At 36.9% G+C, this 25,141-nt stretch overlaps 1 protein-coding gene across 2 annotated transcripts; it reads left to right on the forward strand.

The window, feature by feature from the left end:
- Positions 1-37: 37 nt before the first annotated feature.
- LOC140142863 (uncharacterized) lies at positions 38-24,305 on the forward strand. Of its 2 annotated transcripts, none has more exons than XM_072164885.1 (9): positions 38-230; positions 13,371-13,511; positions 14,187-14,384; positions 15,300-15,398; positions 16,779-16,853; positions 17,185-17,377; positions 18,349-18,459; positions 18,802-18,944; positions 20,583-24,305. In XM_072164885.1, the coding sequence occupies exons 2-9, from the start codon at positions 13,404-13,406 to the stop codon at positions 20,787-20,789; spliced, it is 1,134 nt and encodes a 377-aa protein (XP_072020986.1). In that variant the 5' UTR covers positions 38-230; positions 13,371-13,403; the 3' UTR covers positions 20,790-24,305. The 2 variants fall into 2 exon arrangements, with proteins under 2 accessions (XP_072020986.1, XP_072020987.1); XM_072164886.1 differs by lacking the exon at positions 38-230 and adding an exon at positions 279-424.
- Positions 24,306-25,141: the final 836 nt, after the last annotated feature.

Genomic DNA, 25,141 nt, shown 5'->3' on the forward strand with positions numbered 1-25,141 from the left:
TTTTTTAATCAAAAAACAATCCGCCAAGTCAGGGTGAATCGCCCATTTCGACATGTGTTTCCGGAAAAACAAAAATCTCACTTCCGCCAGGCAAGAAAGGCACACCGTTTTTGCTGAAATTAGACCTCGAACGGTGCCCCTTTCCTACCCGAACGTTGTGTCCTATGGTCTTGAAGGTCCAGTGACGATCTGGGACAATTTTCATTTTGGGAAGTGTGTTTTAGAGCTTGGTAAGTTCGTAGATGAACAAGGGTTTTGCTTCCGGTGCAAATGGGTCTTTCGACGAGAAGACAACCCCGGAAAGACGTTTTCCTGTTCCCCAATGTTTTGGTTTGGTACAGCAGTCGAATGTCTACTTTACAAGAAGTGTAATGGAGGTGCAGGCATTTCAGATGTTATGCCCACTTAGCCATAGCAATGGAACGTATGTTTCAGGTTTCTGCTTTGTTTTATAAACAAAAGATAAGCTTTTGAGTTTGATCATTTGACAGCTCGGCTTGCTGTACATGTGTGTAGGTTGTTCGAAATGTTCTAACTTTCGTATGAACAACCGATAGCTTGTGATACGAAAGTTAGAACTTGCAAGGATGTTATCGTATGTAACATACTTGTTTACATGTACGTGTGATACATGTACGCAGTTGCCATACAGAGTACAATTTCATGCATATGAATAAAAACTTCTTCCTCAAGTTAGTTGTTGTCTCCAAAATATCATGAAATAGTTCGTGACATATTACCGACACACTGTACTATAATATTTTCTTAAATTTTCATACATGTACTTACGAAAAACGTCAATATTCGTTCTCCGAACGGCTTCGATCAACACCGTGTTTCTGCTGTATATGCACCCACTGACCTCCAGCAGTGTTGCCAAAAATGTTAGCCCAAATCGCGAGTCAAATAAATTAAAAGTCGATCGATTGTTTTTAAAATTCATACATTGGTATCTATGGGATAGCAAAATACCATAAATTGCCTACGCCAGATTTGAAAAGTTGCTCAATTACTTTCTTAACCATCAATTGGTGTCTATTGGACAGGAAACTGTAGTGTGGAAAATCTTCAAAAGTCATCCTTTTGGGCTACTAAGTCGCTGCTTTGCCAATCCTGAACTCCGCACGACGTGCTTATTCCACCAGCCGTCTACACTGCGCATGTACTGTGACCACTGATCAGTGACTGTGACTGATTATGACCGGATGTACCCAATTGAAAAAGGTCGTCTCTAGCGTGTACATCGGTGACAGTAAATCGGCCATGATCATTGCTCGAGCATCGCACTGCTGTGACCTAAAACATCTCCAGAATGTACTTCAAAGATGTATTTTTTCTCTAAAAGTAAGCAACCTTGAATCAAGATACATTATGTTAGTCCAGGAAAATTGTAGCCAAAAGTGACATTCGGAAGAATGTTTTTTACTTGCGTTATAAAAAGTATCAACGCTATGCAGACGCATTTTCAAATAGCCGTAAGTTCTATCTTATGCACACATAACTCTCGTGTCGTCGTGCATAAAAGATAGATTTTTCGATCAAGCTGTAGGTAACCCAGGCAAACCTTAGTTAACACATTTGCTGGTCAGCCAAATTCGCCGACAATGTCAATGCATTTTTACATAGAAATTTAAAACTTGTGCCCGAAGAAAGAAACCTACATAAATATGTTTTCTATACTTCACTTGACCCAAATATATAATTTTTTATGGTGATAAGTCACCCGCACATGGAATTTTAGAGGATTTTGATAGCAGTTCCATTAAAAAAGCTGCTATCGCTTATGAGACTAAGATCTAGAAACACCCCGAAATGCCGCTTTGGGGAATTTTGCTAGCTGAATCTTTTTGATGAAAGTCAGTCTTTGACAAGATGTAACTTTGCTACGGAAAGTGCTATGAAAAAAAGGTTTTCAGTTTTGGCTTTGTTTACTCAAGGCAAGGGCTTTAATTTGATATATAAAATGATGCAGTTTGATGGCAAATTTGAATTCACCTAGCATACCTACTTGCTGCATGCATAGCTGCATCAGCATGATCTGATCACCATGCGGATCCCAAGCTGGGATCAACAGCACAGGACTACAGAGCGCGTACCACCAGTCAAAGTCTCCGCCTCATCCGATAATGAGGGCCGATTGTTCCATGAAATGCGACAAGCGAGACTGCTACGCAATTGAATTACCGCATATTTTCATGGTCTATCGTGTAAATCGCGAAAGCATGCAACGCTCTATCGCGTATGTACGCGAAGGCACGCACTACGCAGCGCTGGCGTGATTGTTTGACACGACACAATCGAACAATCGCCCTCATGAATATGCGAGAACTGGTAGCATACATACAATACACAGGGACTCTGACTGGTGGTACATGGACGCAACTCACATTCCAGTTTGGCCAAGAAATTACTGTAAATATTATAGTTAATACAATTTATAGAAAAAAAATGGAAAAAAAAAATCTTTGATTCAGACGTGCACTGCAGGAATTTTAGTTAGGGCCACGCGTTTTGAACTCGCCACCCAAAAAGGGTGGTGGTGTTACGATTTTCGACACAATCGAACAATCGGCCCTCATGAATATGCGAGAACTGGTAGCATACATACAATACACAGGGACTCTGACTGGTGGTACATGGACGCAACTCACATTCCAGTTTGGCCAAGAAATTACTGTAAATATTATAGTTAATACAATTTATAGAAAAAAAATGAAAAAAAAAAAATTCTATTCAGACGTGCACTGCAGGAATTTTAGTTAGGGCCACGCGTTTTGAACTCGCCACCCAAAAAGGGTGGTGGTGTTACGTATTTTCAAATTGTGATCTGTTCAATTCATCATACCTCGGCTAAACAAAAAGATTATGTCATGGTTTTGGTCTCATTTAAAAGCTAAATAATACCACTTTTTAACCTCTAAATATGAACAATATAGCTTTTCAACTAACAAAGCTGTGGTTAATTGAATTGCGAGCAGTCAGGGTGGTGGAGGGGGGGAGGCGGTACACCCATCGAATGTGTGTCATCGGCCCAGTCATCGGCCCTCAGACACACACACACAGGCATAGAGTTCTGCAGCAGCATGTTTTGTTGACATTAAATACTGTTTACTTCATTTGACAGTAGGCCTAACTAATCCATAAATTTGACAACTCAAATACAAAGGATATAAGTTGGCAATCTTAATGTTATGCAATCAAGTTTACAACACTGTCAGCTACTTTCAGTCTTACAATGAGCAGAAGTCACTGACCAACCAACCAACCATACCATTCAAGTAGAAGTACCAATATTGATTATCTCAAGTGGCCTGCTGCAATTGACCAGAAATGAACTGTATGATTTTCCTGTTATTTTGTAATAACAAAACCATGTTTTCCTTGATTTTGGTATGAAAATGAGCAAATAGAATTTAATGTCAATTTGGAGTTATTAAGGGCAACTAAAACTGATATTAGGTAAGTTTTATCTGTCTGGAATCTGTATTGCCTGTTCTGAGGGAATTAATGCAATGTAAACAAAACCAACCGTGGCTGATGTGGACATTGTGTAGTGTTTTTCAGTACCCTGTTTTCCATGGGTGACTGTAGGAACCCATGGATTCGATCCATGTAGGGAGGCGGTACACACAAACTCTATGGGAACACGACGTTTCACGTGTGTAACTTGAATAAATTCACTGCTACAGGGGCTATAAACTTGGTTTTGGTCTTAATTTACAGCTAAACAATTCTGCTAATTGTTTTTAATCATTTTGAACTCTTAATGATTGGTTAAGATGAGCGGATGTCTTCAAAATCTAAAAGTTGCTGTAAAATTTTTATTACTTATCCTATCATAGTCAAAGTATACATTTTCTGATAAGAAATTTGATGAGGAATCTAAATATGGACTTACTTTTCCTGTATGGGTTAGGGGTAAAATGATTCAGTTCAAAATATGATGAATTGTAAAAAATTCTAACATACTTTGGGACACCCTGTATTCGAGATTACCAAACAGCTGTGATTTTGTTATCTTCCAAAGTCTGTAGGCTCCCCCTATCCTCTAACTAAATAGATGTTATTTACTTTCAGCTTATTACTGCAAGTTAGTAATAAGCAATGCATTAAGTAACCCTTTTGTATCCGGAATGTTTTTATTCCACCCTGTATAACTTCAAGGTCACCCTGTATATTGAGTTGAAATATGTATTGTTACATTCCTTATGCCTTCAGCTTTCCAAAAATGTATACTTTGCTAGTTTAGGATTGATAATTGTGGAGATATTCTAATTTGAAACTCGATTGGTGTAAAAATTCATATATTTGCGATGTAACGCTACGGGTGGCGAGCTCAAAACACATGGCCTTAGGCCAAGTAAAATAAATAACATAACATTACATCATCGTCCGGACTTTCTCCTAATTTAGTGAGGGAGGCCCTTATTATTTATTAAACTGTTTGTGTTTACAGCCCCAAATATTTTTGTTATTTCCCCAAAACCCAACCCCTAGCTTGAAGAAAATGTTTGCAATGTGTTTATAAATGATAACCAAGAACTTCTTGACAATAAACATGTCTTTTCATCGCAATAATTTTAGAAACAAAGTAAGGGAGCAAATAAGGAAAATAACAAAAATATTTGAAAATATCCAAAAATGGATGAGGGCAGGGACAATACATGTTATTTATTTTACTTGGCCTTGGGAAGAAGACTTTGGAAGAAAAAAAATCACAGCTGTTTGGTAATCTCGGAATACAGGGTGTCCCAAAATATTTTTAAATTTTTTTACGATTCAACATATTTTGAACTAAAACATTTTACCCCTACAGTCTGTCCACATAGTCGTACAAACCAAATCTGTGGCATCGGGGGTCGATGCTTTGCGTCACACGCTCGGCAAGTACAAATCGCGCAGCAGTTGGCACGCCAAAGAAGCATTGCACTGAAATAATTATTCTCATACCTCCAGTTTTCGAGGTCTATTTACTTTGTACTTCTAGGTGGACAGACTGTAACCCATACAAAAAAAAGTAAGTCCCTATTTAGATTCCTCATCAAATTTCCTCTCAGAAAATGTAAACTTTGACTATGATAGGATAAGTAATTAAAAATTTACAGCAACTTTTAGATTTTGAAGACATCCGCATTGCTTACTACACAGTGTTTAATATGAAAACGGGTAGTTTTGTACATAAAAGTTTGCATTTTATAGACTAAACCAATCATAAAGAGTTCAAAATGATTGAAAACAATTAGCAGAATTAATAATCTTTCAAAAGAGCTCTTAACCATGTCTGTAGCCCATATGGATGCAAAGATAGGCCTATGATCAGTTGATTCAACGCGCACACACGAAATCTTTATTTCCCATAGACTTTGCACATACCGCCACCGCCTCATCCCCCACCGCCTCATCAACCACCTCGGTCATTCTGAACTCAAACAACTTTAACTCCACTATCTTAGCTGATAAACAATTCTCCTTTGGAGGTCTGTTAAGGTTACGGAGGGTGAAAATTCCACTGAACTTGTCTTTTGTTTTTTAATTTTTATTTATGAAGTATATGTATATATTAAACATCTCAGAGATGTAGATTGAAAAAATTGTATCAACAAAGTATTTTTTAAATTATTTTTGTGTATCAATATTTGCTCTAGATATCCCACAGCACTAATTCTTTTTTAAAGACAGTTCTTGTTTTAAGGGGACACTACACTAAATCCTTCCGCATTTGGTGTAACTCATGGAAGAAAGAGAAGGTGTGAGGGGCTATCATTTTCTTTGGAAGGGGGAATCCCAAATATACATGGGGGACCCGTGGGTTAGATTTTAAAAGGTATGCCAACATTTCCTGTCATCCTCCCCTGGCCCTGCTCTCGGCCAGCCTAACTTTGCCAATGTGGAAACTTTAAATGGCCTAGATATTATGATGCAGATTTGAATGTTTCTGTAGTGTTTCCTAAGCCTTATAAAGATGCACTGTAAATGTTTGCCAAAACTGCTCCCCCTCCCCATTCTACCCTCCCCCAGGACTCATAATTATTATGCACCTAGTTACTTTATTGTATTTTCACAAGTATTTTAATGGGACATTTATTTAGTGATGTGCCCCTTATAGTGATTATTATTCCAGTGCATGAACTGGCAACCCTATCATTTTCATTTGATTGCTAAAATCACTGAAGCATATGCACAGTGGAGCATGAGTATTCAACCAGCACTATACTAGACAAAATCAATAAAATAAGTACTATCACCTTGGCCCTGGCAACATTAACTAGCATTGTAAACAAGTTAGCACATGGTTTGAACATGATAATAGATAGTGTGGAAGTTTTGGCAGAAATTTGTCAATTTCTGCAAGTTTTGTGAAAATCAATTGATACTTCCCATGCAGTAAGGATTATCAGTAGTAATACAGGAGCACTGCACCTGGAATATTATGGGATTGTGAATTGATACTGTGAAATAGCAGAAAATGTGAGTACTTGAAACTAAATGTGTGGATATCTCAGAACTCCATTTTGGACCATTTGGCCTGATATGCTGAGATGAAATAAATTATTTTTAATGTTTCCGTAGCTGATTCATAAAATTTTGATATGCATGTGTTAGCTGATACTTCAAAGAAATAATGTAGGGAATAATTGTGTCAATATATTGGCACACTAAATTAATATTGTTGTTGCAAAAAAGACGACATTTACCCCATCATTTTCATTGACATTCTGTGAAGATGTAAGCTTACTGTTTTAAATCAGGAGGACCTATCGAAAGAATAAATAGGTACATTATTTCATTGGTTTGTTTGTAACACATATGCGAAATCGCAATGAAATCGGACCCTCTCCCCCTATTTTTCTGGCCTCTTTCCCAAAAAACCTCATGCTCATGAAATTGAACACAAATTGAAACACTTACAAAGTACATTTGTGTATGAGCTATGATGTTAAAAGTATTACAATAATAATCATTAGAGTGTCAACTTTAAGATGAAGTATGATTTTTAGGCCTGCCATGTTTATTTTTTGAAAAACAAAATATTTTAGGTGGCTACGTGCAGCCAATTTGCCTACACAAAAGTTCAAAATCCTGTATAACCTTAAGGCCCTCATTTAGCTACAAAATGACACCAAACACACTTCAATACCCTAAATTGTTTAAGCAGAGATATAACAATTTGAACGAGTCTCGATTTGGAGACAAACAAACGTAACAAAACCACCATTTTTGGGTGGCGAGTTCAAAACGCGTGGCCAAAAGGCTTAGGAAAACAGTACATAAACGCTTTAATATGCAAATTTTCCTGCTCACTATGCTCGCAACATATCTACATGTAGACCATTTTTAAAAGGTTTGCAAATTGGGATCAAAAAGATTTGGCATACAAGGGGGTCAAAAAATATTTGGCAAGCCAAGAGGGGTGGGGGGCACGTGATTTTTGGCATGCTGAGAGAGGGGGCAAGCAATTTTGGCAGGCTGTTCAAAATTTTACCATGGGGGGACTCATAATTATTGCACAGCCCCAAAGGTTTTTGGTGTTACTGAAAATTTCCTCTCAGTTTGCCAAATTTCCCGGGAAGAAGATTCCCGAGTTCACTTTTTCCCCACCATAATGCCATTTCCAAAGTTAGTGCAAATTTGTATCCACATTGACTTAATCCCTTGTGATTCAAGAGAACTATTTGTCTTGTCTCAGTAGTGTATTTCACCGGGATTTTTGTGTTGTAACATCTCATTGGAGGAGCAGGTAAAGGAAAGAACTAATAAAGAACCTGTGAGTGATAAAAGTAAAAAAAGAACTGTAACTTTAAAAACTGTAGAGAATGCCAAAATTTGTAAGAAAACTGAAAATGATTTTTGTGGTGAGTGTGTAAGAAAAATCTTACAAAATGATCTTTATGTAACTTGTAATAATTGTACACTTGATTTTCACTTTAGATGTGTTGATGACAATGATGTTAAGCAAAATAATTATTGGTATTGTAAGAATTGTTTTCACAAACTTGCTAATGATGAACTTCCTCTTAATGAGGGTTTTATTGATTTAAAGTGTAAGATTAGGAAGGGTCTTAAAATAGCTCATTTAAATATCCAGGGTTTAATCCACAAAGTTGATGAGGTTAACTTCCTTTTGAATGACAATGCTATTGATGTGTTATGTATTAATGAGACTTGGTTAGATAAGGATGTTGATGACTCAGAAGTAGAAATAGATGGTTACAATACTTATAGACTTGATAGACAAAATGGTAAAATACGGGTGGAGTTTTATGTTATATTAAAAACAGTATTTTGTCAAAACAAAATGAGGATTTATATGATAATGATATTGAAGGTATTTTTATTGAACTTAATTTAACCAATACAAAGCCTATTTTAGTTGGCAGTATTTATCGCCCACCAGACTGTACTGTTGATTTTCTTGATAATCTTGATGATATATTTAAGAAATGTAACGATTTATATGATGATGTATATATATTTTAGGAGACTTTAATTTAGATCAGGTTAAAATTGGTAATTTAAGAAAAGTGACAAGGTTGGCAAACAATTCTAATATGAAACAAATTATAACAGATTATACAAGAATAACCGAAACTAGTAAAACAAAAATTGACTTAATATTTGTATCAAAACCAGAACTTATAATCTCATCTGGTGTTCATAGTTTAGGTCTTAGTGATCATTCATTAATATATGCTGTAAGAAAATGTAATAAGTTGAAACTTCCACCAAAAATTGTAAGATCCAGGTGTTTCAAAAACTTCAATGAAGTAGATTATATTGATACAATCAAAAATATTGATTGGGGTAGAATATGTAATATAAATGATGTCAATGAAGCACTTAATGAATGGCAGTCTTCATTCAATGCTGCCTGTGACAAGCATGCACCATTTAAGGAAAAGAAAGTTAAAGGTTGTTTACCGAAAATCAGTGAGGGCCCACAAAAGACACATCCGGCGGGCCCAAATGGCCCGCAAAATTTGTGACAATTTGCTCACTTTTTTGTGGGGTTCATAGGTTAAAACCAATGGCCCAAATTCGGGCCCACAAAAATTTGTGAGGGCCCTCAAACATTTAAGATCAAGGGCCCAAATGGCCCTCAGAAGTTCTGGCTTATTTCGAGGCCTGCCTGAATGGGTGAACAGTGAATTTTTGAGACTAAGTAAAGATAGGGACTACTATTTTTCAAAAGCACATAAGACAAATAATGCTGAAGATTGGAGTAAAGCAAAGTCTCTTAGAAATAAAGTAAACAATATGAAATATTCACTGAAAAAGAGTTATTGTAACGAGGCTATAAATAACAACATAAATAATAGTAAAAATCTTTGGAAAGCAATTAAGAAAATTATACCAAACAAAACATCAAGTATACCTACAGCAGTTGTTAAAAAGAATGGTAATTACTCAGGTAATAAAAAGGATATGGCAAATGAGTTCAATGAGTTTTTCACTTCTATAGGTAATGAACTTGGGAGCAAATTTAATAATAACAATGATAATTATGTATGCACTTGTAATACTGTATGTTCTCATCAAAATGATAGTGTAAACAAATTTAGTTTTAGAGCAATATCTAATGAATTTGTTCTTAAACAAATAAGTAAAATGCAAATTGCAAATCATCAGGATTAGATCCATTCAATGTAAGGTTATTAAAGTTGGCTGCGCCTTTCATCTCAAAATGCCTTGTTCATATTTGCAACCTGTCTTTGAATGGGTCTACTTTTCCTGATGCATGGAAGAAGGCTAAAGTAACTCCAATATTTAAATCGGGTGATAAAACTAATGTTAGTAACTATAGACCTATCTCTGTATTACCACTTGTATCAAAGATCATTGAAAGAGCTGTTCATGATCAATTATATGAATATATGAGTAATGTAGGACTATTATCAAATGCTCAATCAGGATTTCGGTCCAAATCATTCCACAACAACAACCCTTCTAGATGTTCAAGATTACATTTTAAAGAATATGGATACAGGTTATGCTACAGGCGTTTTATTTATAGACTTAAAGAAAGCATTTGATACTGTAAATCATGATATTCTGATTAGGAAACTTAAACAATATGGGGTATGTGGGGATGAATTATTATGGTTTAAATCATACTTAAACAACAGAGAACAAACTGTTAATGTTAACTCAACTTTTTCTGACTTTAGGCCAATTGATATTGGTATTCCTCAGGGCTCAATTTTAGGTCCTTTACTGTTTATAATTTTTGTTAACTGTTTACCTAATGCTGTGTCTGAATGTAAAACTGTAATGTATGCAGATGATACCTCTTTAATGTGTAAAGCTAAAAAATGAATCTGATCTTAAAATTCAAATGGAGTCATGTCTAAGTAGGGTAGCTGAATGGTTCAAAGTAAACAAACTCACTTTAAATGTTGAAAAGACTAAGTTTATGATCTTTGGTACAAACAAAATGCTTGAAAAGTTCAACAATGTACATTTAATATATAACAACAATGATATTGAAAGAGTAGATGAGTTTAAATATCTAGGTGTGAAATTTGATAGCAAGCTGTCTTGGTCAGCTCATGTCGATAATGTTAGTAAAACTATTTCCAAAAGAACTGGCATAATAAAACGTATAAAATATTTCCTTCCATACAAAACCACTGTAATGTTATCCAATGCTCTTGTTATTCCCCACTTTGATTATGGAAGCATGGTCTGGTCAAATTTTAGTGTAGAGTACCATAATAGGCTTCAGGTACTTCATAATAATCTAGCTAGAATAATTCTCTCAGCAGATATAAGGACACCAACTAATGATTTAATGAATACATTGCAGTGGGTTAAACTTGATCAAAGATGGCATAATACTCTATTAATGACTGTTTTCAAATGTTTAAAGAATGAATATCCATCGTACTTATCTTCTCAATTTGATTTTGTTCATGATAACCATAATCATATAACTAGATATCATACTTCTAATACATTGATTGTACCAAAATTTAAATCAAATTCAGGTCAACGTACTTTTCATGTCAGGGCAGCCTATGCATGGAATTCTTTGCCACCGACAGTAAGAGCTCAGATGCAAAATATGACTTTAGGCCAATTTCAATCAAAAATTAAAGAAATTTAGGCCTGTCTTTTTCTATATTTTATTCATTTACTTGCTTGATTTTGTATATAAATATAATTATTGTATTTCTGTATTTTGAATCATGGTATTTATAATTATCTTGTAGTTGATGGTACCATTATACTTATTTGTAATATATTGTAAATACGTTGTAAATACTGTATGATACTTTGTATGATATTGTGTATCGTAATATATTTTGTTGCTATATAACATGTATCAATGAGGGCCTGCTTGAAAAGCAGTGCTTGTCACTGAAGCAGTATAACCCTCAATAAAGCTGACCTAGTTAAGGGGGTACTACACCCCTGCCCAATTTTGTGCCTATTTTTGCATTTTTCTCAAAAATTATAGCGCATTGGTGACAAGTAAGATATATTATAGGGGCAAGGACTACAACTACTGCACTGGAAATTCTATTTCAGCTCAGACAACAGTTGGTCATGTTTTTTGAGGTGGGACCCAATTGCGTCACATCTTGCAATTTGTCAAAAATCAACTCCTTTTTTATATTTCTGATTATATTTTTAAAAGTTTTCACCCAAACTATGTAAAAGTATATATTTTTAGAAAGCATATATTGTCAGGATTGCAAATCTGTTAAGTTTGAGTGGATATACAGGGTGTGCCAAAAATATACAGGGTGATTCCACTGAAAAATACCTAAAAAATTACATTTCTTTACCACTCCAATATTTCTACATAGTATTTTAAATTGGAAAATGAACTTGATATTTGGAATGTACACAATTAGGCCTTTCATTAAATATTTAGTTTGCACTATATTTGTTAAGCCCATTGTGTTATACAGGGTGTGAAAAAAGTTGTATTTTAAATTGTTTAATTTAATGTAAAATTTCCCTAAGTGCCATTTGTAAGCAAATGCACTTCAAATTTGGAAACAAAATAGTTTAAAGAATTGCTATAATATCACATTTAAATATCCAATTCCATATAGGGTGTTTCAAAAATCAATTTACAGTGAATAAATTGTAACAATGGTACCCGGTACATGTACATGTAGGCATATAGATGCACAATTAGCCTACATCAATAAACTACTAGTATTGAACAATAACCAGAGATCAATATGTCATCAGATTAAATCCTTTGACTGCATGCAATAATCTCCTTTGAGAAGATTTATTTGATAGATATTTCAAAGATAAAACAATTTAAAAGATCTATTCATGACAGATGAGATTTATTTGCATTCCTTTCTTCATGCATGCAAAATTTAAAGCCCATTGTATTGCATGACACACATTCCCCTGCATTAATTAAAAGCTCTATGTCATCAGATTAAATCCTTTGACTGCATGCAATAATCTCCTTTGAGAAGATTTATTTGATAGATATTTCAAAGATAAAACAATTTAAAAGATCTATTCATGACAGATGAGATTTATTTGCATTCCTTTCTTCATGCATGCAAGATTTAAAGCCCATTGTATTGCATGACACACATTCCCCTGCATTAATTAAAAGCTCATTAAATCCTTAATTACTAAGTTGATTAAGATTAGCTAGGCAATTATAGTTATAGAAAGTTAAAAAATAAGATTAACATTATGCAAATGCATTTTTACTTCTACTAGGCAACAAAGTGCATCAATTTTATTATTGAACACCAACTTCTCATTGGATTTACACAGAGCTCCTCCTCTACCGGCTCCTCCTCTACCGCTCCACCCCTGGCTGATTAACTTAATTAAGCGGTTGTAATTAATTAATACATTTGTTCAACTGTATTTGTTACTATTTCATTAGATTAATAATTTATCTTCAAAATGAGACCAAAACCATTTCTTCATGATGGATTTTAGCAAAAATATATGAAGAAGAAGAAATTTTTTTTTGGAAAATGTGACAGCTCCACCTTTTTGGGTGCCCACCTCAAAAAAACATGACCAGTTGTGGAGTTACAGTCAAAAATGAGGGAAAACCAATATTTGATCAATAAATCAATAACTACTTCTCTCAAGTCACTGAAATTCCAGGGTAGTAACTGGATTCCCTGCCCCTATAATATATATAACTTTTGTTACCAGTGTTTCATTAGTTTTTGAGAAAAATGCAAAAATAGTCACAAATTTATCAAGGGGTGTAGTACCACCTTAACCCAGGGTACCCCGCCCGGAAATTACTAGGGTATCCAGACACAAAATTACCCCCAAATCCCAGCTTTAAGTTACAGTAAAGAAAAATATAAGTAATTTATTCCTCCAGTTTATTTTGTTCAATGTTTATGTGTTTTTTCCTTCAGGAGATATTTTAAATATCAGGTTCCATCAGAGGCATGTCTCTTGTGGACCTCGGAAAGAAGCTGCTGGAGGCGGCCAAACTTGGCCATGATGAGGAAGTACGAATCCTAATGTCCAATGGAGCACCATTTACCACCGATTGGGTGAGTTCACCAGTTAACTTGTCGCTCCTCCTCCTAAAACACACCTAGATGCATAATTTTATCACCCCAAACGAGGGTTACATACTATGGATTGACAAAATTGACCAAAGATCAAATTGTCAATTTTCCTCATAATTTGTGCACATAAACTTATATCTACGATCTCTAGAGGCATAATATTCTATTCTGGTATGCAGCTGTTTGTGTAAATTTGATTACTGTAAAAGTCAATATTTTCGCGAGAAGATATATTCGCGATTTTGAAGATTTTGTCAATTGCGCGAGAATTAAATTTCGCGGTTTTGATATTGATACAATAGAAACCTAATACAAAAGGTTATTTTCGCGAGTTTTATTTTCGCGATTTTATGTCCACTCGCGAAATTCGCGAAAATAAAAACCTCGCGAAAATTTCTACTTTTACAGTATGAAAAGGAAGCATTTAGGTGATGTAATTATGATAGAGTTGATCAGCTTCCAAGCATGTTGAAAGGAATTTACCATACCTAAAAAAACCCACCCCAAATCAAAACAAAGTCAAATATTTGAACAATCCCATTGTTCAATTTATTGTTTGTACAAATTGCAGCACATGTATGTCGATTACATTTATAAATGTACACCAATTTAACACTAAAACTTATTACTTAAAACATTTCTTTCAACTCTCGCCAGTTGGGAACCTCACCTCTCCACATGGCAGCTCGATGTGGCCATGTAACCACAGCGGAGGTGTTACTCAGAGCGGGGGTGAGCCGCGATGCCAGGACCAAAGTCGACAGAACTCCATTACATATGGCGACACAGGAGGGACACAATAATATAGTTCTGCTGTTATTAGGGCATGGAGCTGACATCAATGCAAAAGACATGGTGAGTGAGTGAGTCAATGTAGCAGGGCTTTAAGGGGAGCATTGCTCACTGTAATTTTAGGAGGGTGATTCATAGCTCTCCATGCTTTCATCTCGCATACAGATCACATAAAGAGCAGTGTATTTTTGATAGAGTTTTATGTGAGTACACATGCATTGCTTTACATGGTGTCATGCTTCACTGATTCTGATGCGTTTTGAGATAGCTCGTTGTATCCTCGATTCATAGACTTTTCGATCAAGGTAAATACAATTGCTTTGACTAAATATCTCCTAGATATTTACATGTTTGACTGAGTAGATTTGTACTAAGCCTATTCCCAGCACTGTCCTGCCTCAAAGCAGTATCTGGAATTTTAGTAAATAAGCCCTCCCAAAATATTTGGGAGAGCGTGGCCTAATGGTTAAAGGGCACTCGCGTTTGGAGTATAAGGTCCTGGGTTCAATACCTAGTAGTGGTAAGTTGCTGCCCAGGGTATTTACTAGGAAAAAACAACCTGAATTGGCAACATGAGGTATTACAATTATTAGTACTAGAATAACATACTATTTCCACTACAGTCTTCTTTTTCTCTGGATAGTTTTCACTTTCTGAATGCACTCTGCCTCATTTCAGAAAATGACAGCTCACCAGGGCACTCATTTTCAAAGATGGTGAGCATATAGGGCACAAAGGCAAAGAATGATTGAAATTGAGAGAAGCCAAGTGGTAAGAGCAATATAGCTCACGACCTTGATGGTCTGCCTGAATTTGGAGGCATGCAGATCAAAACCCAGATGTCGCATGACTTGATATGAATGCAAAATTGCTCCAAATGTTAACCTCTCTCCATTCAGGCATGTTGTAAGAGGATACTTACAAAATGAATACAGATCATGTAAAAATCTATATTTGTGCATTTTCTACTTTATATAGCTGAAGATGACTCCACTTCACTGGGCAACGGAGAGACAACACAGGGATGTAGTGGACACTTTAGTTAAGAATGATGCGGATATCACATGTCTCAATAAGGTTGGTGCTTGCTTACTTGCTTGCTTACTTACTTGGATGTAGTGGACACTTTAGTAAAGAATGATGCTGATATCACATGTCTCAATAAGGTTGGTGCTTGCTTACTTGCTTAGAGGTGCATGTTGTGCAGGGGTAGCACTAGGTTTTAAAACCAGGGGTTCTCGGAACCCCTGAACCCCCTGAAAGTGTTAAAAATATGCGCTCAAATCCTAAAATGAGGGGTTCTCTAGTCAAGTATTGAATGCCCATTTCAATATAGCCTATCAGTATCAGATTTTGTGATTTTGGTTAATGTTATAAGTTAAGGCCTGGCAAAAACACGATCTCCCTTTCACGCCGTGATTCTCGCTATTAACCAACTATCTGGCTTTTAAAGAAAGTTCCCACGCAGTGTACTTGCTATAAAACTTAAAAGTGTTGCTTTATGCCATAAAAGTTGCAGAATTCCATAAAATGCAGTTCAACTTCGGCAAAGTGCAGAATTCAACAGCATTGCAAGTCACATGGACGAGTGAAAAAGCCATGATTTACTCAATAAAAGATGACTTTTCATTGCCAATGAGTTCAAGTTTAGGCCAAATATCATGATATTTATTGAATTACTGGAGTATTTTGACTATAAAACATATTCAAGGGCAAATTTTTGTCACTTTTTTCTTCTACGGCCTCGTATTTCACCGCTGGCATATCTCTACACACCACCCTTGAAGCATTTCTTACCGATCCCTAGAATTAGAAATTACCAACTCACGTACATGTCGTCATTCAGTACTGTCAATAAAACTCATCAGTGATTCTAGACAATATCACAATCTGTGTTAAATTACGCTGGCGGTGTGTATTTTATTTTTATTTTTAAATTATGTTACAATGCTACGGCGACTTCACTTAAACATTTATGTTATTGCATTTTATGTTACATAATTTCTGGACAGATCGTAAATATTGGAGATCAAAGCTTTTATTTTTCTTTCACATGTTTTCATTTTTCTGCGCGCATGAAAACCCCTGAACTGGTTTGCAAAAATGAATAGATGCGCTCAAACTTAAAAACATGCGCTGTACGCGCAGAAACGCAGGTTAGCGCGACCCCTGATGTTGTGATTTCAACATTTTTCTTTCAGTATGGATCAATATCAACAATTCCTGATTTCCATGCATGTACAGGCAAAATTTACACGCACAGAACCAATGTTACATTGTTACATGCATCTGTGCATGTAAAACCCCTTTAAATCAAACCCTGATCAAAATGTATGCATGAATATACAAGCATTTCGAATTTTGATCATAGCATACATACCCAACCGGGGAAATGACCTAAATCGATCTTTTTTGTTTCAATTAATTAATAATATTTTTGTCTCCCTTTTGTTTTAGTTTGACAAATCTGCATTAGAAATAGCAGTAGATAACAACAATCAAGATATCGTGCAGATTTTAGTCAATGCACAGGTACGTATCTAGGTAACAAAATATTGACCTTGCCATAAATAATTCCATATCTGTATTTATTTGAATTGGTGTATTATTCTGTTGGAAGTCATATTTTATCTGCTGAAGTCTGCCACATGTTCTGAGTTTGACAGTTAACACTGTGGCACTTACTCGTATTGTAAATGGAATAGGTCTGACTCGGATGAACAAAGTACATGTAGCATGCATGTTGTAGGGGTCAAAGTTCACAGGAATCAGGCATATTTATTCGGGCTTTTCTCTCTGAACCAACTTTGAACCAGTGTTGGATTTAATTTGTAATGACTAATGAATGCCATCAACTTTTCAGGGTCAGTCAGTGAATGGGGAGAGGGCGACCTCAACGCGAGTGTTAATAGAACCAGCCACCACGGTGCGAGTCACATCGGCAGCCAGCACATCTTCAGCAGCACCTATGATCGCAAGTTCAACTTCAGCAATCACCACCATGCAGAATCTTGTCTCGGCTGCTGTAGCTGCAAAAGCCACATCAAGGAGGAAAAGTAAGTGCTGGTTAAAGTTAACCCAATCCCAGCATGGGTAAAAAGAACTAGGTCACGCATTGCTACGCAGTTTGACTAGCGAATGAGGTGCCAATGTGATGATGACCTGATTCAATTAGCCAATCAGGACCCCCACTTCCGTATATGCCATAAACTGCGCCAAATTGGCAGACCGCTGGTGCTGAAAACTATAGTAATGGGTAATTACAGAACTGGCCTGTATGGAACCATAGTACATGGTATATGCCAAGTTTATAGTCAGATTTTGCCTTTCTACATATCGTTATGAATACGGCAGACGGCCGAATCCGGATTCGGCTTTTGGTAAATTCATTTTACACATACATTACATTTGAATTCGAGAACAAGGGATCAATGCTATACCTATAGAGGGCAGCATATCGATTTTTTAACGGTTGCCGTCGGTGACCGTACTGTGATGCACCGTCAACTAACCCTGTATGCCGCCTCTTTTGATTACTTATTATGCTGTTATCATCTGGTCTCCGTTAAAAAATTGATATGCTGCCCTCTATCATGTACAGCATTGATCCCTTGTTCTCTAATTCAAATGTAATGCATTCGTAAAATAAATTTACCAAAAGACGAATCTGGATTCGGCCGTCTGCCGTATTCATAACGATATAATAAGCACAATCTTAATCCCATTATTAGTTTTGTCGAAATTGTCTTAAAATTTATTGTGATATGATTGATATTGCGATAAATTTTGCCGTGATATCGCGACATGGAAAACTCTGGCGATTTCCAGCCTTACTTGTTTTCACTTGCATTTGGCAGTTTTGATGTTGTCCTGCCATCGCCTTTAAGACAAAAGTTAGGACAGCAGGCTTTGTCATTGTGCAAGGACACACTTGAATTAAAAAGCAAGACAAAATACTTTTGTTACCATAAACAATGAGAATTCTAACATGATAATCTCTTGAATTGTTAATATATTTTTTCTGTAGATACTTTCACATTAGGAGGCAGCACAATAGAAGCGGCTCCTGGTAGCTCTACCTCAGTATTAGCCCAGCTGGCAGCACTAGCTGAAGCGTCAGCACCGCTCAAATCACCTAGTAAGTTGTAAATGAATCGCATGGTACACAATTAGGTTCATTCTTAAACACTTGAGAAAGTTCCCGTAATCTTATAGGTTTTTAGCCGTGTGATAGGACACAATATAACATGGTTCAGCATTATGTGCGAGGCCAGGTCAATGTGATGATACCGTACTATCAGTGTCCCAAGGAGAAAGGCTTTCCATGCCAGCAATGAATGAAACAATTAAGGGATGAACTAATAGCAGATTGTTATCATGTATGGATAATTGATTTACTGATTTTTATCGATATTGAGTGGCCAATATATCATTTTTTTTAAATCTTGCCAATTTGCCAACTTTTGTTTTGTCACCATAGCAACACAGGATGCAATATCATGGTTGGAAGCATCAGGGATGGAAACAGGGCAGACATTTACTCTGACTGAAGCAGGGAAACTAGCACTCAACTTTAGCAAACCTAGCACGACTAAGGCATCTACAAGTGAAGCCAATTATCAGGTAAGGAACAAAGCGGGTGCAAACTTGCAATATGATGTTAATCTGCTCTAAATGAGTTATGTTTTTATTCAATCATTCTTTATTAATCACATCATAAAAAAAGTAACAAAACAATGTACGAACACCCCCAGGACACGCTGAAAACCTGCGTTGGCAGGCCATCAAGCAGGCAGGAGGGCCTTAAAAAAGGCAACACAAAACACAATATAAAAATACAACTATTATAAAATACAAATGCCAAAAATGTTTTTAACGCAGCAAATGAGGATGTGGGGAGAGATGCAAAGCAGCAAGCAAAGGGGTAGGGGGGGGCTAGATTTTAAGGTAAGGAGCCGCCTCCCAATGGGGCTCATTACGGGCATTCCAGATTGTAAAGCTGTTGACTAGCGCGATCTTACTAATCTCCCGGACCAATTGCTTGGAGAATTTGGCTCACTGCAAATTTGAAGGTGTCACCCAATCTCCCCATGTTCTCACTTGTAACCAGACCCCTTGACCCACTTTCAAAACAGTTCAGGTAACATTTAAACCCTTTTTGGATGATATCAGATTGCAAATTTTGGTATTTGGAGAATTTTCGCTTGTGGGCGTTTTTGATGTTTGTTTCTAGAGGAACGGTTAGCTCGAATATATGAATGGACTTTTTATGGTTGTCAATGATGATAAGATCAGGTTTTTGAGCAGCAGGCAGGATATTTGGTGGAAGAGTGCCGCATGTTATTGTGTATCCGGGGAGGTCGGCAAAAATAATACAATTGTCTTTGATGGTTTTGGACAGCATGTTAATAATATGTGTGAGGATACTATTGTGCCGCCAGGTATACCTGCTTTGCTGGAGAGACACAGAGCAATTGTTCAAAACATGGAGGAGAGTTTGAGTGTTGTGGCATAACTTGCATTTCGCATTGACTCTTATTCTCTTCGAATAGAGATAAACTTGTTTTTGCAATAGACCTGCCCTTTAAGTTTATGAAATTTTAGCAATGTACTAGTATGAAATAATTTGTAGTGTGGATCAACATTGTTAAAAAATTATCTTGAAGAGAACCTTTATTTTCCCAAATCCCTTAAACCAAACCAACTCAAGTGACATGGTACAATTTGCTGGTACAATTTTTCTGAAAATAATGGAGTCAATATATTTGGGACATCCCCTATACTAGCAGTTGTAGCCTCAGTAGGCATTTGTTTACAGTGCCAAACCAAAAAAAAAAACCTCCTGATTCTATCAAACAAGGATGCAATGCGGAGCAATGTCCTGCCTTTATTTTAATAACTGCAATGGTTGCTGATAGCATAAAAGTGCATTTGACATTATGTACCCCTTAGAGCTATATGAAAGGTCCATGGTTCGCTGCAGTTTGACCAGGTGTATCCACAATCAAATAGTGACAGTTATGTCTTCGGTGTAAGGTTATTACGCAATGTCGGATGTTTGATAGCAGGAATATGTAGTGTATGTGTGGGGGGAGGGGCTTGTGTTTGTCTGTCTTTGGTCTCTGAAGAGACAAAACTGAAAATATGTCTTTGTCCCCATAAAAGGAAGAAAAAGTAAGAACAACAAATAAAATCATTAAAATCAGAATTGCTTGATTAACAGCTCATCTTTCTTACTACATTTTTGTAACTGAAAAACAGGTGGAAGTTGTACCAGGAGCAACGCAAAAAGTCATCACCATAGTAACAGAGGATGGAGAGGAAGGAATCGTAGCGGACAACCTGACTTCCATCGAGAACACACCCACTTCCGACGCCGACACAACTCCCGTTCAAATCACAGTGACCACAGAGGATGGCGAATTACCGTCGACAGTAACTCTCATAGCGAATGAAGTCGAGGTATGATGATCAACAATGTCTTTGCTTGCTCGGTGGAATTGACCTAACCCTCAAAGAATTTGAAGAGGAGAATGAAGACATGATAATATAGGCCTGCGTGTAGTCGGCCATATTGGGTTGCCATGCAGGGACATAAGTAGTGTTTCTGCTGGCAGTTTGGTTGGTAAGAGGTTGAAACAAAGCAATATTTGCATCCAGGAAAACATGTGTTGGAAAAGTTTTGCACACTTTGCTGCTTAAAAAGGGCATTCCGTGATCCACAGCCTCATCCCCCACTTTTCTCAAAAAAAGTTGAGAATTTTATATCACTGGAAACCTATGGCTACATAATGTTTATATACAAAAAATTTCTTGCAGATTATTTCGTTTAGCAAAGATATTGTGAAATTTGAATTTCGTTCTGGTGCACCAGAACGAAATTACAACACATTGTCTATGGAGCAGTGTAATACACATAATCATTCATAACTCGCAAAACGCAAAAATCGGAAACAACTGAAATTTTGGGAATAAGCTTTTTTCGTGGATATCTACTGAAAAATGTCATAAAAAGAGGATGCTAGGATCACGAAATACTCCTTTAAGATAGAACAGGTGTGGGAAAAATGTTAACTGGACTCGTAGCGAAGCAGTTGAAAACTACACTTGAGTGTCAACATCCTCCTGTTCAGTTCATTGTATGAACTCTGAAGGAAGAGTTCAGCAACACCTGTATTAAAGTAGTCTCGGTCCCAGGCTATTTGTGCTCCTTTGTCACTAAACAAACCGTCTGGCGACAACCTCATAGTACGTCTTTTCTGATTGGCTGAACATCAACCCCTTAAATACTGGCGTTAAATTTTGCTGTCAATCAACGCTGGGCTTCATTGTGCATGCAGTGGTTGATGGACAGCTATGCGGTTACATAAATCCACACAATGTATACGAGTACGCTCTGCAAGTTGCGTACATGAAAGGCGATATCAGACTCAGTGGCTGCTAAAGCTAGCGTACATTGTTCGTTAGCGGTATCTACAAATAGTGGAGGGCCTATGATGTTTATTGTCACTTACAGACGTCACGCCCTATAGCCAATTGAAAACAGTTTTATTTGTAAATTCATTAACCAATCAGCGATTGTCATTTCACGGGTTGTCGCCAGATGGTTTGTTTAGTGACAGAGGAACACAAACCTGCTGGGACCGAGACAAGTATTAATAAAGTATCTACATGCTGAGCATGTACTTGTATTGATGATAAGAGAAAATCCAAACATCACGCTACTAATCTATCTTCTGTGGCTACACTTAAACTTAAAGTTGTACACTGGGTATATCTTGTCTAAGTGCACAAAAATGTGGCGCCATCATGGCAAGTGAGGGTGTTTTTACCAAAATATCGAGATATATGGTAGTAAGTTTCTATTTCGTAGTGAAGGAAAAAATACAAGAAATTATTCCTCTAATTTCGGTTTGATTTTCAATGTATTTGATCCTCTTAAATTTGCAACTAAATGACGATGTCATAAAACAATACTCAATAGAGCTAGGAGTAAATTTGTACACATGTGATATTGGGCTAACCCCAGTTGAAATCCATGCACCCCCTATGGAAGACATATCCTTAATCTTCCACACAGAGAATGTGAATTTCAAACGGAGTTACCTGGATGGGTGACTCTATTTGAAAGCTATACCCCTTGTTTGGGAGATTTAAGGTCATGTCTTCCACAGGGGTGTATGGATTTCAACTGGAATAGCACATTGCATCTATCAGATGTAGGCAGTGGAAAATAAATTGTTTGGATAGGGTCCCAGCCACTCGAAAATATGGTTTTGCTCGCAAAATTCTATTCATTTACTTTGCGTGATGAGCAATGTATCGCCTATCCATCACTCTCTGGGACACCCATAGTGCGCCATCACTTGACAAAATCATGCTATCTTCCACAAAAAGGGCAACCAACAGGCGATCCACAAACAAAGCATTGGTAGATTTTGCTGCAAAATTGCAGTTTTGTATGCATTGGAACATGAAGCTTGATTTGATGTAACAAGCTGAAATCTAACGTGTCTATTCTATTGTGTATTTTATTATGAACAGTAGGGTGTGACTCGGCAATAGAAAGGAGGTGTGAACTCTTATGATGTATCCATGATATAATTATTTGATCATTAAATCTGGTCAATCAAAAAAAATCATTTTTGGTCAGATGGAATTACCGATGTTGCGGCCAAAACCTTTGGCCTTCAGCTGGGTCGGGTGGATGATTTAGGTTCATCCGAGGTCAATCCATAAGGAAGTTGCTTGATGACCCGATCCCAACCATGTGACAGATTAACTCGAACGCCTCCCCATTCAAACCAACGGGGTTCACGGTCCAAAATGACAACATCAGTGATTCCATCTAATCAAAAAGTGAGTTTTTCTAGTTGACCAGATTTAATTATCAACTAATTGAACAAATCACTGACTGAAAGTATACACAGTGTTATCCATTATATATTCAATCATGACGTAATTCTAGAATCTTGTACGCCACTCCCGTCATGCATGATTATTTTGAGAACAGTGTATCATCACGGAATAAAGCGCAGCTTTTGGGCGGTGTACTTTATTCCAAAGTTTTGCTGTAATTACATTAAAAGAACAGACAGAATTGTTGTCACAAACATGGAGAATGGGCTATTCCATGTAAAAGCCACACTTACCCCTGTGGAAGAGTTCAAAAGGAAATATCTTCCATAGAGGGAGTATGTTTTTCAAATGTAATTGGTCAGGGTTAGTCATTTTGAAACCCATACTCAGCCCTCGAATTAACCCACGGCACCCATGGCATTTTGCCGTGGGTGCCCACCCCACTGCCGTATTATGCCCTGAAAATATGTCCTCTACCCAAGACAGTCACTTGCTGTGCCCTCTAATGAAGTTGCTGTCGTTGCCCCAGACCTGCCCCTTCATTATAAAATAATCTATCTATGTTTGTGTGTGTCTTCTTCATGTTTGAGAAATTGCCTTGGTGCCCTTCTCAAATTTTCAACAGTTGCCATGATGCCCTCTTAAAATATTACAAACTGCTGTGCTGCCTTGCCTTTTCAGTGAAAATCTAAGGCAATTATCAACTTGCCCTAAAAAAGTTGCTGTGCCCCTTCAGATCCTTAATTCGAGGGCTGCCCATACTCCCCCTTTATTATGCCTTTACCTATATCTTCCACAACTGGAGTGAGTATTTCAGATGGAAGTTACCCAATTGTCTATTTTATTCTATTCAAAACTTATACTCCCTCTGTGGAAGACTTTAGCTAAATCTAAATTTTAAATGTAATAGCCCAATTCAAGTGTTCATGTTTGGATGACCACGGCTCGGGCCAAGAAAAATGAATTCTTCGTCTCGAAGCTCACATGCATATGTGGAAATATCCCACATTCTGTATATATATCTAGTATTTTTATTTTTTATAATTCCCAATACAATTAATGATTAATTTTGAAAAAAGAAATCGCAGCATTTGTTAAGTGGCTGTGCAGCAAGTATATTTCTACATAAAGGGAGGGAGGGTGAGTTAGTGTAGTGGTCTCCTCACTCGCTTCTCACCACTGTGGCCCGGGTTCAATTCCCCGCGGTGCCGATCCATGCTCGTCCTCGCAGGTTTTTCCCCGGGTGCTCCGGTTTTCCTCCTGCTTCTAAAATCGGACCTCTTCCCATATTCCTGTCCCGTCATATCTGGAGGCATCCCTTAAATTTAGTAGCCTCTGAGCACTATTGGGTTTAGCCTGGCTTCGGCCGAATGTTATAAATAAATAAATAAATAAATAAATAAATAAATAAAGCTTAAAAAGCACTCGGTAGCTGGTATGACAATGGTTAAAAGAACAGACCTAATTTTGCAAAATCAAAAGTGCTTTGAGACAAAGGATCTTGTTGCCTGATGTCATTGTCTTTTAAGTGAATAATGGCAGCGTTCTAATTAAAAGACATGTTATTAACCCGATGCAAACTTGTGCAATTCTATGCTTTGAAATTCCACATACAACTCTTCGTAGAGTCTAGAGCTAACAAATGTCTGTTATATGTCTACAGGGTGGCACCGTGGCAGTGATGTGATTTGTGTGAACACCCTATTACAAATCCAGACTGTTTGAAATAATGTACATTTTGGCTGGATGTTGTAAAAACTTTGTAATATGTCTCAAAACAGTTAAGGTTACAATTGCCGAATAGGATACAACTTGCTAGACTTGAGTCCAGTCCTATTTACGGATTTTAGGGTTGGGTAGGGCAGTCATGTAATATGACTTGTAGAGTTGCACCCTATTCGGTAATTGCTCCCAATTTAGATCTTTGGTTATCGAGCAAATGTATACTATGGTTGTCATGC

Source organism: Amphiura filiformis, chromosome 20 (assembly GCF_039555335.1).
Source record: "Amphiura filiformis chromosome 20, Afil_fr2py, whole genome shotgun sequence".
NCBI classification, from domain to species: Eukaryota; Metazoa; Echinodermata; class Ophiuroidea; order Amphilepidida; family Amphiuridae; genus Amphiura; species Amphiura filiformis.

Excerpts from the sequence above, each read along its gene's own strand:
- LOC140142863 (XM_072164885.1), top strand. The coding sequence starts at position 13,404 with ATGTCTCTTGTGGACCTCGGAAAGAAGCTGCTGGAGGCGGCCAAACTT. Across the intron at positions 15,399-16,778 it reads ATATCACATGTCTCAATAAG|TTTGACAAATCTGCATTAGA; the intron begins GTTGGTGCTTGC and ends CTTTTGTTTTAG. Across the intron at positions 16,854-17,184 it reads AGATTTTAGTCAATGCACAG|GGTCAGTCAGTGAATGGGGA; the intron begins GTACGTATCTAG and ends TCAACTTTTCAG.